This window comes from Ammospiza nelsoni, chromosome 4, assembly GCF_027579445.1.
Source record: "Ammospiza nelsoni isolate bAmmNel1 chromosome 4, bAmmNel1.pri, whole genome shotgun sequence".
NCBI classification, from domain to species: domain Eukaryota; kingdom Metazoa; phylum Chordata; class Aves; order Passeriformes; family Passerellidae; genus Ammospiza; species Ammospiza nelsoni.
Window position 1 is genome coordinate 30,376,029 of NC_080636.1, and position 13,043 is coordinate 30,389,071.

Consider the following 13,043-nt stretch of genomic DNA (forward strand, 5'->3'; position numbering starts at 1 on the left):
ACTCTCACTTATGCCTGATGCCAGCCCTACTTTTGTAGTTCATTTCAAGCAGAATTTGTTTCTTGCTTAAAAAGAACACTGGAGAGTATGGGAGTGAGATGGGAGAAGCAGAGTCTTGTGCTTGATACATTCCTTGCTCCCTTACCCATCTGGACCAAAGTGAAATGCTATATTTTACTGTCCAGTGCCCCTTGCACAGTTCAAGACAGAACTGTAGTGCCCTGAGTAAAAAGAATTGGAAAAATTATTCTTAGTATGAAAGTTCAGATGCCAGAGTTGCTTCTCATCTATTGCTAATGCAATTTAGGAACAACTCTTCCCTTACAAGGAGGTTGCTGTGTGACACCTGTCCTTCACTGTTGTACTGTGAGTGACCTAACCAGTGGAACACACATATGGAATGAAACCAACTCATACTGGATTTGGACTCATTTTCACTACTGGAAGTAACTGTTACTTCTGGGAGAGAGGTGGAATAATTTATTTCTTATTATAGATTGCATCACTACTTTTCAAATGTTATTTTAATCAGATCCAAATGTATCCTGAAATGATTCATGCTCCAAAACTAATAACATCATCCACAAAGTGTAAGCATTACAACAACAAACAACACTTGCTGTGGCTGCAGTGATCATATTTGAACTGTAGTTACCTACTACAGGATTACCATCTTGCTTAAGAGCAAGTTCAAACAAAACCCTTCAGTGGTAAACTTTGAAGAACATAAGTCAGAAGCCTTCATCCATTCTGTACAAGGTTGGATATTCTTACAGTAGTAGTTACTCAAAGACAGACTGGAACATTTCCTGTCCTATTTTTATGTAAGTGTCTCTCTCTTCATTTGTCATGAGAGACACAAGCTCTGGGTTTTCACTAACTTGGCCATATGAGTAGGGCTGGCCAGCTACCATTAAAATAGGATCCAGAGTTTCCTGTTCCTCCTCTTGTTCAAAGTTGCTGCCTGCTACTTTCATTCCTGCTCCTCTTGTGTGCTTGGCATCCTCTTCAAACTCACTGCTATCACTGTGTGATCCATGCAGTTTGCTTTTGACAATAGGAGCCTGGTCTGTGCTAGATGATGGCTTGGATTCATAGATCAGAAGACTCTTGATGATTTCATTATCAGGGACAGTTTCTTTAACATTTTCTTCAGTTTCTTCAGAAGCATTTACTCCTAATAAACAACACTTAGTGTTAGAGGGATCAAGTGTTTACAGTTACCCCATAGGCATCCTACATAGATTATTTTTTTCTACTCTGGATCTTTTTTACCCACACTAGAATTCTCTTGAAAATAACAGACGTTTCTGAGAGCTTTCCACTGTAAAAATTATCACTTAATTACTGCGTGGCTAACGCCAGAAGTTTTAGGACACATCTGATCTCTGGCTTTAGGAATATAATGTCAGTCAGTCTTAAAACTAGATTTTGGAAACTAAGGTCTGATAACCACTAACACAGAACTGAAACACTATCTTCTAAACCAAGCTCACTAGATTTTCAGTGGGAAAGCTGTATTTATACTAAGGCTGCAGAATTAATTGGTGAATTCACTAAACTTACCAACACTATTGATGGTGGCTGTTGCTACTCCTTCCACAGTGCTCTGTGACAACCAGATAGGTTGCTTTTGAGTTGCTTTTTCTCTTCTTTTCTTCTCTTGCTTTGAGTCTTGGACATCAATAGTTAAATTTTGGGTGTATGCAAGGCCGAAAGCAGAACTTCTGTGTGCCCATTTTTCAGGGCGGCTGCAGGATTCCAGCACACTTGAGCCCAGCTTTGGATCAAAGCTGAATGAGGTGTCACATTTTGAAGAGGTAGAATTCCGACAACAACCCCTTCCCCCCACCCCAGTTCCCATTTAAAAAAACCTGATCAACAATCACAAACAAGCAACCCTCAAAACCATGTTTTGTTAGCAGGCTAGCTTTAACAAGTGCTCTAATAATTTACATTCCCTTTTGCCTCTCAGAGGTAAATGGTTCTGAACCGTTGATTTTTGCAAGGTCTCTTCAGTAGTGCATCTCTGGATGAAGCACACTGATAGAGAAATATTACTTTCTTATAGGAAGGGCTATGAACATTAGCTGAAGGAGTAATCTGGTGAATAAATGACTTTAAAAAATGCATCAAAGATTTAAAAAGGTATAGCAATAATTTAGGATGCCTTAAATATTACAGATTTCTTCATTAAACAGCTGACTGTACTGAACAAAGCAGAATGGAGTACATAGGCTGCAAGTTCAGTATTTCAAAGATTTTACAACTGGTAAGTTGTTGGGGGGATTTGCATTGATCAGAAGTTCTAGGGTGGTGTTCATACCTTTCTGATAATTCTGGTATTTCTGTTGGCTGAGGCTCCAGCAAGTGATAGGGCAACACAATCTCTTCGGTCTCACGCAGCAGCACAAAGAGAGGCTCGATCTGCTCGTTGAACTTGGCCAGCAGCGTTCGAGCGTCGTGCTTCGGAAATGCCGAGCCATCTTCCTCTACCTCTGTGTTGCAGTAAGTGCAGCGAAAAGTCTCTGCAACATTTTCCAAAGTGGGAATTCTCATGTTCATAGAATGCAAAAAGATCAGCAGGATGTTGGTAAGCAGCCTGCAGCCTGGACATCTATGCAGACATTCTGGCTTTATCCATTTGTTCACATTAACTAGGGGAATGTGATTCTACAGACAAAGTTGAGACAGACTGGTATTATACACTTGTTATGCAAGTGAGAAATGTCTTGGGAGAGAAATTTAAGCTGGATAGACATGTACTATCATCAGTTTATTTTTTTCTTCTCTAGCCTCATCTTAGTTCTTAATGTAACAGAAGACATTTTCAAGCATAAGTAGTATCTGGTTTTAGTTGTGTCGTAGTCAAGGCATATGCTAAAACCCATATTTATGTCTTCAGGAAAACAAACAAAACTTCAAGTTTATTCTGTGAAAATATATCACCAGCTTCAATATTTGCATTTCAGTAACTCAACAGAGCCCCTCCATTTAGAAAGAAAGGGATGATTTTGCCAAGTGGCAGGACACAAATTTCACTGTTGGCATTTCAGGTTAGTCATATATAAGGCTCATTCTGCCTGGCTCTGGCATCCTTTGCAGATCCCATGACCCTGATGTCAGCACAGTACTGTACTCTGAGTAATGTATTGCACATGATGCCATATTGACTCATTTTGAAATAATATTCTATTTAGTTATTTTGATTTTAGAGAAGCAAAATCCACAAGCTCTGACACCACTTCTGCTGTGGGTGGATGTGTCATGTTGACCTGTGAGGAGCCTGAACTTTCCAGCCCAGGAGAATAACTCTGCTCTGGTGCCACTGAGCTGCAAGATGCTTATTACAGTAGGTGACTGCAAACGGTTTTACCCATCTTGTCCAACTTGTCAGTCAGAAGGACTGACCACACAAATGGATTAACTAAGATTCAAAGCAGAGTAAAGACAGTGCTGTGTTCGTATTTCCATATGAGGAAGTGAGACTCACAAGACATGCATTAGTTAAGATTACTCAACCAGGTTCAAAGCAAAGCTGAGGCCTGGAATCTGATTCTCAACCCCAGCTCGTATATTCAAGATTATTCTTCCTTTTTTTGGCATGTTCTACAGAGGCAGCATTTCTCTCCCTCACCTCCCAGCATCCCCTGTTTCAGGCCCTCGTTCACCAGCAAACAAGAAGCACATTCTAACAAATGTGCTTTTATTGCAAAGTTCACTTTGGAAACAGTTTCACTTTGGAAACAGTTGTGCTATCAGGGTTATTCTTTAAGATAACAGCAAATAAACAATATAAGTAACACACCTGTAAATGCATCAAAGAGCTGATTGACTTCAAGGTCTGTGTACGTGCTAGAGCAAGATGGACATTTAAAAGAGGATCTGGTTGTTGAATCCCGCTCTTCTGCTTCTATTTTGCGGCGTACATGATCCAGTTTGTATTTTACCACATCCACCAGCACCTTGTAGTTGATGTAGTAGTAGTTGTGCCTGGTGCTCTTGCCGTTGGGCCCCGTTTCAGCTCGCACCCGCAGCTTCACCAGCTTGTCCGCCCTGAGCGTGTTGAGGGCCGTGCGCAGCTGCTTGCGCTCGTACTTGAGCAGCTGTAACAGGTCCTCCTCCTTCACACAGGGGTAGCGGATCAGCACGTCCAGGGCCAGGGAGCACTCCACACCATAGAAACCCCGCACTGTGCATTTGGCCAGGCGCTTCAGGGCTGCCGGCACCTCGCTGGGAACGCAGTGCTCCTCCATCAGGAGCTGAGCCACTGCCAGTGGAGAAGTGCTGTACAACAAAGAGAAGGGAGGTGAGCTGCAGCAAACCCTTCGTAGCCCTCACAGCCAGGTGTAAAAACATGTCATTTGCTGTGCTGCACTTTGGCAAGTCTTCACTGAACAGAGGAATATAAAATCCTTAACCTGCATTGGGGATAGGGAAGATATTAATAGGTATCAGAAATTATCTAATCTTAAAATAAAATGCTTACCGCTGAAATATTTATGTCCCCTTGTGTAAAAATCATCTTTGTGTAAAAAAATGTGTAAAAAGAGGATATCTAGAAAAATGTGTTACAGAATGTTCATAATCCTCCCAGAAGACAGCACATTTAACTTGCATGTCTAGGTCTGCCTGTTTGCATTCACAGCCAGCCAGAGCAGAAGTGAAAGTAAAGCCTTCAAAAATAAAGCTCAGGACAAGAAATCTTAGTTGAAACTGTATCTGCCTTAGTGGCAAAGCCACAGCAGGTATTTGAGCACCTGTTCACATGCTCCTTGTGATATTTTTTCTTTTGCAAAGATTTTGCAAAGCTGGGGCACAGGATGCTCCAAGTTATCTGGCCCTCGGCACAGGGTAGTCAGCACATTTTATCCCTTAGTGCTCTTCTCATCTAGAAGTAGGACTTCTGGCCATATTCCTAATCTCATTAAGGAGAATGTAACTAATTTTAATCAGTCCAACTGTCATAATGGTTTCTTATTTGTTAGGAGGGAGAAGAAAAAAATTAAGATGTGTTTCAACAAAGCCAAATGTCAATTCCTTTCTTTGAGGCATGTTAAAATCCTACAGTAGTATTTGACACTGCTGCCTCTACCAGCTGGTTTTGCAGGGAGCCATGCAATGCTCGGGCAGAGTGCAGCTGTAGCCACTGGGTCAGGAGCTGTGAGGGTAGAGGATGGCACATTATGGCACACTACATCCAGCCCTGGCACCCACTGCAGAGGGTGGTAAAGCTGCAGCCCAGGTAACTGCATATTGCTATCAGAGCTTCCAGGGAACCTTTATCAGAAATCCTAGTTAAACAAATGGAACCACTTGCACTAGCCTAGTACTTGGGCTGTGATTACATTTGCACTTCACAGGGTACGCGTTATGGAAAGCAAAGACAATGGAAACCTGCTGGTCTGAGTCTGGAAAGCCTGAAGGTGATAGCACCATGTTGACCTACATTTCCTACAGGAAAAGTGAGGGAACACTGGAATGGGCTGTCCAGGAAAGAGGTTGAGTCTCTGTACTCCAACAGGACAAGAGCCAAAGCAGACTGACTTGGCTTTGAGAGTAATTTTGCCATGAGAAAGGGACCAGGTGGCCTCCAGATCCTCCTCCTAACCTAAATTTTTCTGTTCCAAGAGAGTTAAAGTTAACAGCAGTAAGGAGTGAAGCTTTGGCAACATCAGTCTGTTCCTTGGCAATCTTTCTCAGACTAAGAGCAGCATTTCTGTGCTTTTTGACAAAAGCCTTCATGAATAAGCACTTTAAAAAGTTGTTCTTTTTGTTGTTATTATTACTTTTGTGTTACTCTTTCACTTCTCGTTTGCCCTCATCCTCAAAAGGGGCTTAACCTATTTAATCCACAGAAAAATATTATAATTTATGCTTCTGTCTCTTCTTCTTTCCGGCCTAATTTTGAACTTTTTTTCTGTGCAGTGCTTTATAGTTAGCAGTAAGGAAAGGATAGACAGTGTCCTCAGCCAGTTCCAGAGAAGAGTAGCATGGCTCTGAGTTTCCTCAGGGAAGTGCTCTGGAGAGCACTGAGCCCTGTCCTTCCACACTGGGCAAAGTCCACAGAATGGTGGCACTGTAGCCTCCAGTACAGGCCCAAAGGAAAGCCAGCAATGGAATTCTGTAACCCAGCCCAGCCCTGCTGAGGAGCACCAAGGGCAGCCCCAGCATCTGTATTGGGATGTTACTGCTCACATGCATTGGTCTGGGGTGCATCTCAGAAAAGGCCGGGGGGTGCCCTCTGTGTGGGTTTGTGTCATATGACCTCCAGTTGGATTGTGGCAGTATTAAACAAAAAGAACAAAACTGTTTCTTCATCTAGTTCTTGGCTAGTATGTCAGCAGAATGCTGGCACTTAAAGGACTTGTATTAGGTACAGCTCTCCTGACTCCTTTTCTTACCCTAAGTCATATACAGAATGAAATTATTTCAGAGGGAGTGTGATGAGTAGGTAACATCACTAGGTAAGAAGTAGCACCTGAACTGTAAGCAGTTTGCTGACCTAGCAACTCTCTGGATGACTCCTTAGCTCAGGCTAGCTCTCTGTACTTGCATCTCTAAAGCAAGCACTACTCTGAAGTGTTTCTGAGCACTTTGATGTTGAAAGCTTGTCAGGTACAGTCTTACAACCATGTAAAATAGTCATGGGAAAAAAAAACCCAACCAAACACACAGAAACTCCACCATCTCCAGGAAACCCCACCACAATCATACAACAGAGCCTAACCTTGCCCCCTGCCATAACTAAACACATACTTTCAGTATCATGAACACATTCTGGGATTCAAGTGAGCAGCTTTTTTCAAAAACAAATCGATAGAACTCACTGTCCATTTGCAGGGAAAATTTAAATATTCAAGCCTTTGGTTCAATAGAAAAGGAAATGGCTTTCTTTTACAAAAATGACTGAACTTGACCTGAATAAGAGACATTCATGGAAAAAAAAACCAACCCCCTCAAGAAATCTTTCTTTTAGGCTACAAAATCAAATTTGAGTGTATTTTATAATAAAAATTACTTCAAATAAAAACAGGGGGAAGCTTTTTCTACTGTGCTCTGCTATGTTTGATGTTTTGTTTCTCCAATCCACTCTGAAAAACCTCTCAATCATTTAATCACCCAATTTGAAATCTCACAGTTCATGAAAACTACTTATTTTAAAAACTTATTATGTAATTTTCAGTTGACAGGCATCAGTTCTCTTTTGAGAGGAGCTGGAGACCACCCTTACCAAGGAAAGGAGTAGGAAGTGTGTAGCCCTCTGAAGTCAGAAGGGCTTTAAACAGAATTCTGCTCTGCAGCTGAGCTACAGTCTGTGTTAAGGAGACAAATATTCTACTACTCACATAGATTATTTCCTGCCTTTTTTCCCCTAGCTGATATAATGTATAGATAAGATATTCTAGAAATCAGAGTTTAACTTTTAACTTCCTCTGCTTTTAAAGTATTTATTTTTATGAGGGTAGGAGCTATCTTCTTAAAACATTTATTTTAAAAAATATTCAATAACTTAGATGTTTGAGTGACCCAGCTATTTATAGTTTATATGGAGCTATTCCCATAATCAGAAACTACATTTAGGATGCTCTTTTTGCTGTGGGAAACTTATGCAGAGTTGCTTGTTATGCCAGCAGGCAACTATTAGAAGCAGAATTTCAAGTCAAGAGGCATCATATAGAGCAAGTTTTGCAAGGTTTCTCTGAAGCCAGTTGCTTAATTAACATTTTTTTGAGCTGTCTGAGAAGACAAAGTACCCATCTCACACTTTAAAAGGCACTAAGCCAGAAAGATTTGATAGGATTTTGCCAGACTTCATATAATCCTACTACTTGCAAATCAGTTAAAAACATTATCATTACCTCTCTTGTATGGGCAGAAAACCTCAGGCTGATGTTGTAGAGAAATTGCTCCTTTCCTAAGAGCTCAAAGCAACTGCAAAACAAGCTTAAGTATTTCCCAGCCTTTTCCTAGACCTATCTGTGATAAGCCCTAATCATCACCCAGCTGGTGCAAGAGTCCCCAAATCACATTTCATTAGCAACTGAGTTCAGCCTTATATATGTTGTGTCATGATAAAGCTATAAATCTTATTGCTCCATGCAATCCACCTACAACAGGCAAGGACTGAAAATGTGACTGCAATTTCTGATTAGTGTTTTCATTAGCATAACTTTAGAAGACTAAAAGTAACATAATCATTAACTCCTTTTGTTGTTGTTGTGAACCAAGTACTTAGGATAGGTAATTTACATAATTTGTTTAGAAGCTTTCAGAACCAAACCCAACTAGAAATCTTAGTATGTTAAAGGAAAAACTGGAATGGTTACTAGTTCCCATATTTTTACTTAGTAATCCTTTTAGGTGGTTTATGTCTTCAAAAGGAAAGAAAAAACAATTTTTCACTGTACCTTTCTAGAAGACAAAGTTATGGATACCATTTTATGGATTAGATATCTTTGTTTAAAAACAATGTTGACATAAGGCTGCTAGACCTTGTACAGTACAGAGTTAAAATACTGAATTCTATTAGGATTGCAATCATCACATTTCATCTCAAATCTGTGCCTCTTTCAGAACTTTTTTTTACACACACAGTGGAGGCTGGTGTTTTGTAGTGACTTACAGCTCCACTGTACCTGTTGCAGCATGTATTGTGCTTTTGTTACTGCTGTTTGTTGCTGCATTTCTGACTCTCTGACTTGCCAGGCACGTGGGTCCACTGAGGACTCAAGGTGTGGGTGTTTGTCTGCATAGGACAGATTGTGGGACTGGCATCTGTAAATGTCACTACAGAAGGTAGTGCCTCTGAGAACTGGTGGATACCAGAAAAATAATCCCTCATATTTAGCGTTGTAACCAGGAATTTAGATTCAAAAACTTTAGGGGTTTGAGAGTGCTTTTTAGAAACTGCAAGAAGAAGTGACTATTAAAAAAAATCCCTGATATTAGCTCTGGTCTTGCTTTGTCATTTATAGTAACAGAGATTGGTTTCATCCCATATGCTGAGAAAAATTCTGCTAGTGCTCTTTGTTTTCCCATTTCTAAGAATCCACTTGGCAGGTACTCAGAGCTGAAAACTATATTTGGCATGAATCTTCAACTGCAAACATAGAATGTCCACAAGGTAACATTGAACCTCATTCCATATAGTGGTTCTTGAGCATGCTCCTTTGTTGTCATGTTACAGCAGAAAATGCAGGGGAGCAGGACTGCTTGCTGCTACCTGTTGGGTTTAGTCTGTGGGAAATGTTTACAATAAACAATTCCTGTGGGTGTCGTGCTGTTATTCCTGTTACAGCCCTCAGCCTGCATGTGGAAGTGTACAACCAGATGACAACAAAACAGCTTTCTAAATTAAGGAGAGGGATGATGTGGCTGGTAACACTGCTTTCAGAAACAGGAAACAGCTGTCACCTGTCATGCTGTGGCTGACAACTCCTTTGGCAAGGACAGCTAACCCCCATGCAGCAGACAGAGGTGCTGGCCCAGCTCTGCACTCTCAGAGCCAAGCAGAAAAAAAAAAAATGTGGTATTTATTAAAAAAACCAAGAAGGTGTTTCAGACTGCAGGTAGCACTGGCACCTGGGCCGTGGGAAGCAGGATTTGTGCTGGTATGTTGTTGTGATATTGTGTAACACAGACATTATTGAAAGTGGGAGCTTGAGACAGGGATAGGCAAAGTCACTTGGCTTCCTTTCAAACCCATTTGGGTGGCTGGGATGTTTATCTGGAATGATATGGGCATGCACTGCACTTGCAGGCTACTTAGGAAGGAGGCTGATAATCAACTGAGCAGCCTCAGGAGGGAGAAATAAATATAGAGTCTGATGAGAGGTTGGAGGAGAAAATTAGTGGGTTGCTGCTTTGGAGGGCAAAGGTGTAGGGAAGATCTTCACAAAGCAAATGTGGTATGCTTGACCCATTGGCAGAGCAGAGGCTGGTGCACTTGGCATGGTGGGAGGTTGTGGTGCACACCTGGAGTAAATGGGATCTGTGTCAAGTTCTTTTATAGTCTCTCTCTCACAGACAGTCTGCTGTGTCTTTCATTCTCATCAATTAAAATCTTGACCTGTCTAGCTCAGACACTACAAAATAAGAAAACACCAGAATCATAGTAAGTGATTGTATGTAACCTGCTGCCCTGTGCTTACAGGGCTCTTAATCACACAGTCATATCTCCTGTTTTTCCCTGTGCTGGCCCTTTCACAAAGGCAATGCCTCAGCCAGCATGGGGGTGTCTATGTTCAGCATGCTCTGAGCCCTGCTTATTTTGTGAACCAAACAAACCTTGCACTGAAGTGATGCATTTTTTTATCAGTTTCCCTATGGTGCTTTCCCTTCCATGATCCTTGAAGACTTGCTGGAATCAAACTAAATCAACTTTCTCTGACAGCTTTAGGCTTTTTGCATTAGTTTATCTTCCTGATAATGAGAAAAGTAAGGGAATATTTTGCCTGTGTTACATATGGAGCTCTGATGTACAGAGTTTGAAATCAAGACTGCTGGATAGTTTTGAGAGACTTAAGTGAGATGTAAAAAAATTAGGATTCACTTTACAGTACTTTATATAATTGCAGCATAGCTCCCACTGTCTTAATTGCCTTTGTGATCAGTACTTCCAAAATACAACCCCTGGTATCACAGACTGGGTACCAGCTAGACACCACAACCTACTGCCTGGGCAGCACCTGGCAGAGCTGGGTGAGAGTTTAGTGGACTCATTGTGTACTGAGATGTGTCTGGTCTGTAACATCATCCCTTCTCTTGTAAGAGAGATGTCTTGAAAACTGGAACAGGTTTTTCCTTTGTTATGTAGTTCTCATTCTTCACAGGAATGCAGCCCATCGTGTGCAGTGAGCAAAAGAAGGGATCTCTGCAAAGGGAATTTTGGGATCATACTAAGAGAGTGTATCTGATTCAAAAAGAAAGGGGAATGAATGGCTTCTATGCTTCTGGCCACTTCACAGCCTGAGTATACTTCTAATGTAACTTATCTTGATTTTAAATCTGAAGAACAGTTGCTTGAGATAATAGGTATTTTTGATTTCAATATTCTTTTCTTAAAGAATCAATTTAGATCTACTGTCTCTCAGCATAATTTGAAAATATATGGTAACAGCAGTTGCTGCAGATGAGGAGGCACATTTTGGTTGGGGATTCAGCTGACAGCAAAGGAAGGGTCAGTAGAGGAGCATACTGCAGTTGCTAGATCTTCATAGCCTGCCACTATTGTCTGTCTTCTTGTGCTGTTTTACTTCTCTTTCCTCTGACATTTTCTGACTAGCTCCTGCTCCTTTCACTTTTTCCCCCCCTTCCCTGTTTTCTCCTTTCCATCCAGTCACATTTACTTCTTTTTCCCACCTGGTTCCCACAGAAGGCATGAAGGTTCATGGAGCTGGATATGGCTGTCTTAAAAGAACTGTTTCCAGCTCTCAGGGGATGGTGCATGTACACCTCCTGCAGAAATGTAAATGTAGCATTTTGGAAACTAAGCAGATGCAAATAATATGTAACTACTCAAAGGTTTAAATACTGGTGCAATTCAGATGGTAGGTGTAGCCTGAGAAAAGACTATGTCTAATCCAAATATTAGGCTATGTCTAATCCAGGTACCTGAATTAAAGTTCCGCTTTAAAAACATGATGGCAACGCTTTGCTACAACTCAGTGCTTGGGATCTAATCCTTTTTAGTGCAGACAAAAAAAAAATCTTTCTTACTGAGATGACCCATTTTCACTGAAATATAAAGAGGAAAAAACCTTGGAATGTTTTTTTTTTTTCCCTACACTTTGTATCTGCCAAATAGAGAAAACTTAGCAAGTTTAAAAGACAAGACTAATAGCACAAAACATTAAGCAAAGACTGGAGTTACCTTAAATGCAGAATCTCCAGCATAGGCAGTCTCACTACTGGGATCCTTCTATTGCTCATGTGTAACCCTTGAGCTAGGAGAACAAACTTGTCAAAACAGATTAGACTGAGATTGTCCCATATACAATTTATGTAATTCTGATCCATGTAGATCAGAAATGTCCTAAGTATAGTGCTTCTTGGTATGTAAACAGGCTAGCTCCTTTTTAATTATTGTCCTCTCCCATATGGAACTGTGTGGGAGCAGACATAGTTACAAAGGACCTTTAAAATCTTTGATTCTGCCATGTTACAATGGTCTGAAAAACTGGTAGGCAGAGCTCAAGGGAAAAACCACATGGTCTGCTTGGTTCTAGATCACAGCCTTTGGCCAACTGGTAGGTTCAGTTTTCAGACTCTCTTAACTGTCAAAGCCAGCTTCTTACAAAATGCATTATAAATATCTGCAGTTTTCTTCCCAAGGCAAACTGTGGCTTGTGCCAGTTCTTTGATTGAGCATTACTCCTGGCTCATCTTGTTCTTCTGGTCCAAAGGATGAGAGGTTTTTACTGCTCAGAGAGCTTGGGTGTGCCCTTCTCACTAACAGTTCTGGCCCTCCAAAAGCAGGAGTTCATCTGATGATCCATGCCATAAGTACGATCTTGCCATAAGCTGCTGCTGCCAGCCACTGAGGTGAAATCCAGATTTTTCTTTGCATTTTCCCCCTTGCACCTGTAGCCCAAAGAGCTGCTGTGTGAAAGCAGGACATGAGCTTGTGCTTGGAGGAAGGAGTATTTAATTGTTAGTTGTGGAGTCTGCCTGAAGCTCTCACCTGCTGCTTGTCCATCCACTCTCCATCATGCCTGCTCACTCCACTGAGAATCTTTTATTTTCTCTTGCCGCTTTCCTTGCAGGTATTTGCCAGGACATCTATGGGCCCTGCTCTGGAGTTTTGCTTCACAGCAAAGCCTTGACTTGTAATTGACTCTAAAGCAAATTCACTTGCATGTGTGTCCCAGAACTACTGCTTGATTTTGATTAAGATTCAAATTCCTGCCTTCTCCTGCCAAAATTTTGCTTTTTAACATGGGAGATGACATTCTTTTTTCTTCTGAAATGGTATGGGACTTCACTGCATGGTTTCCTAAAACAGTAAAGGTGAAAAATTTTCTTTTCAAATTGACTTATTT

The 13,043-nt window shown here is 41.1% G+C and overlaps 1 protein-coding gene across 1 annotated transcript; it reads right to left on the minus strand.

The window, feature by feature from the left end:
• Window positions 1–286: 286 nt before the first annotated feature.
• Window positions 287–7,917, minus strand: LOC132072478 (general transcription factor IIE subunit 1-like). Its single transcript, XM_059470831.1, has 5 exons — window positions 7,863–7,917; window positions 3,809–4,421; window positions 2,327–2,528; window positions 1,567–1,793; window positions 287–1,177 (listed from the first exon to the last, which is right to left on the minus strand). Exons 2-5 carry the CDS (start codon window positions 4,254–4,256, stop codon window positions 783–785), a joined length of 1,272 nt encoding a protein of 423 aa, XP_059326814.1. The 5' UTR covers window positions 4,257–4,421; window positions 7,863–7,917; the 3' UTR covers window positions 287–782.
• Between the last annotated feature and the right edge of the window lie 5,126 nt (window positions 7,918–13,043).

Coding starts and splice junctions, on each gene's coding strand:
- LOC132072478 (XM_059470831.1), bottom strand. CDS start 4,256: ATGGAGGAGCACTGCGTTCCCAGCGAGGTGCCGGCAGCCCTGAAGCGC. Junction 2,529..3,808: donor GCTCTTTGATGCATTTACAG/GTGTGTTACTTA, acceptor AAAATGTTGCAG/AGACTTTTCGCTGCACTTAC. Junction 1,794..2,326: donor ATACCAGAATTATCAGAAAG/GTATGAACACCA, acceptor CACCTCATTCAG/CTTTGATCCAAAGCTGGGCT.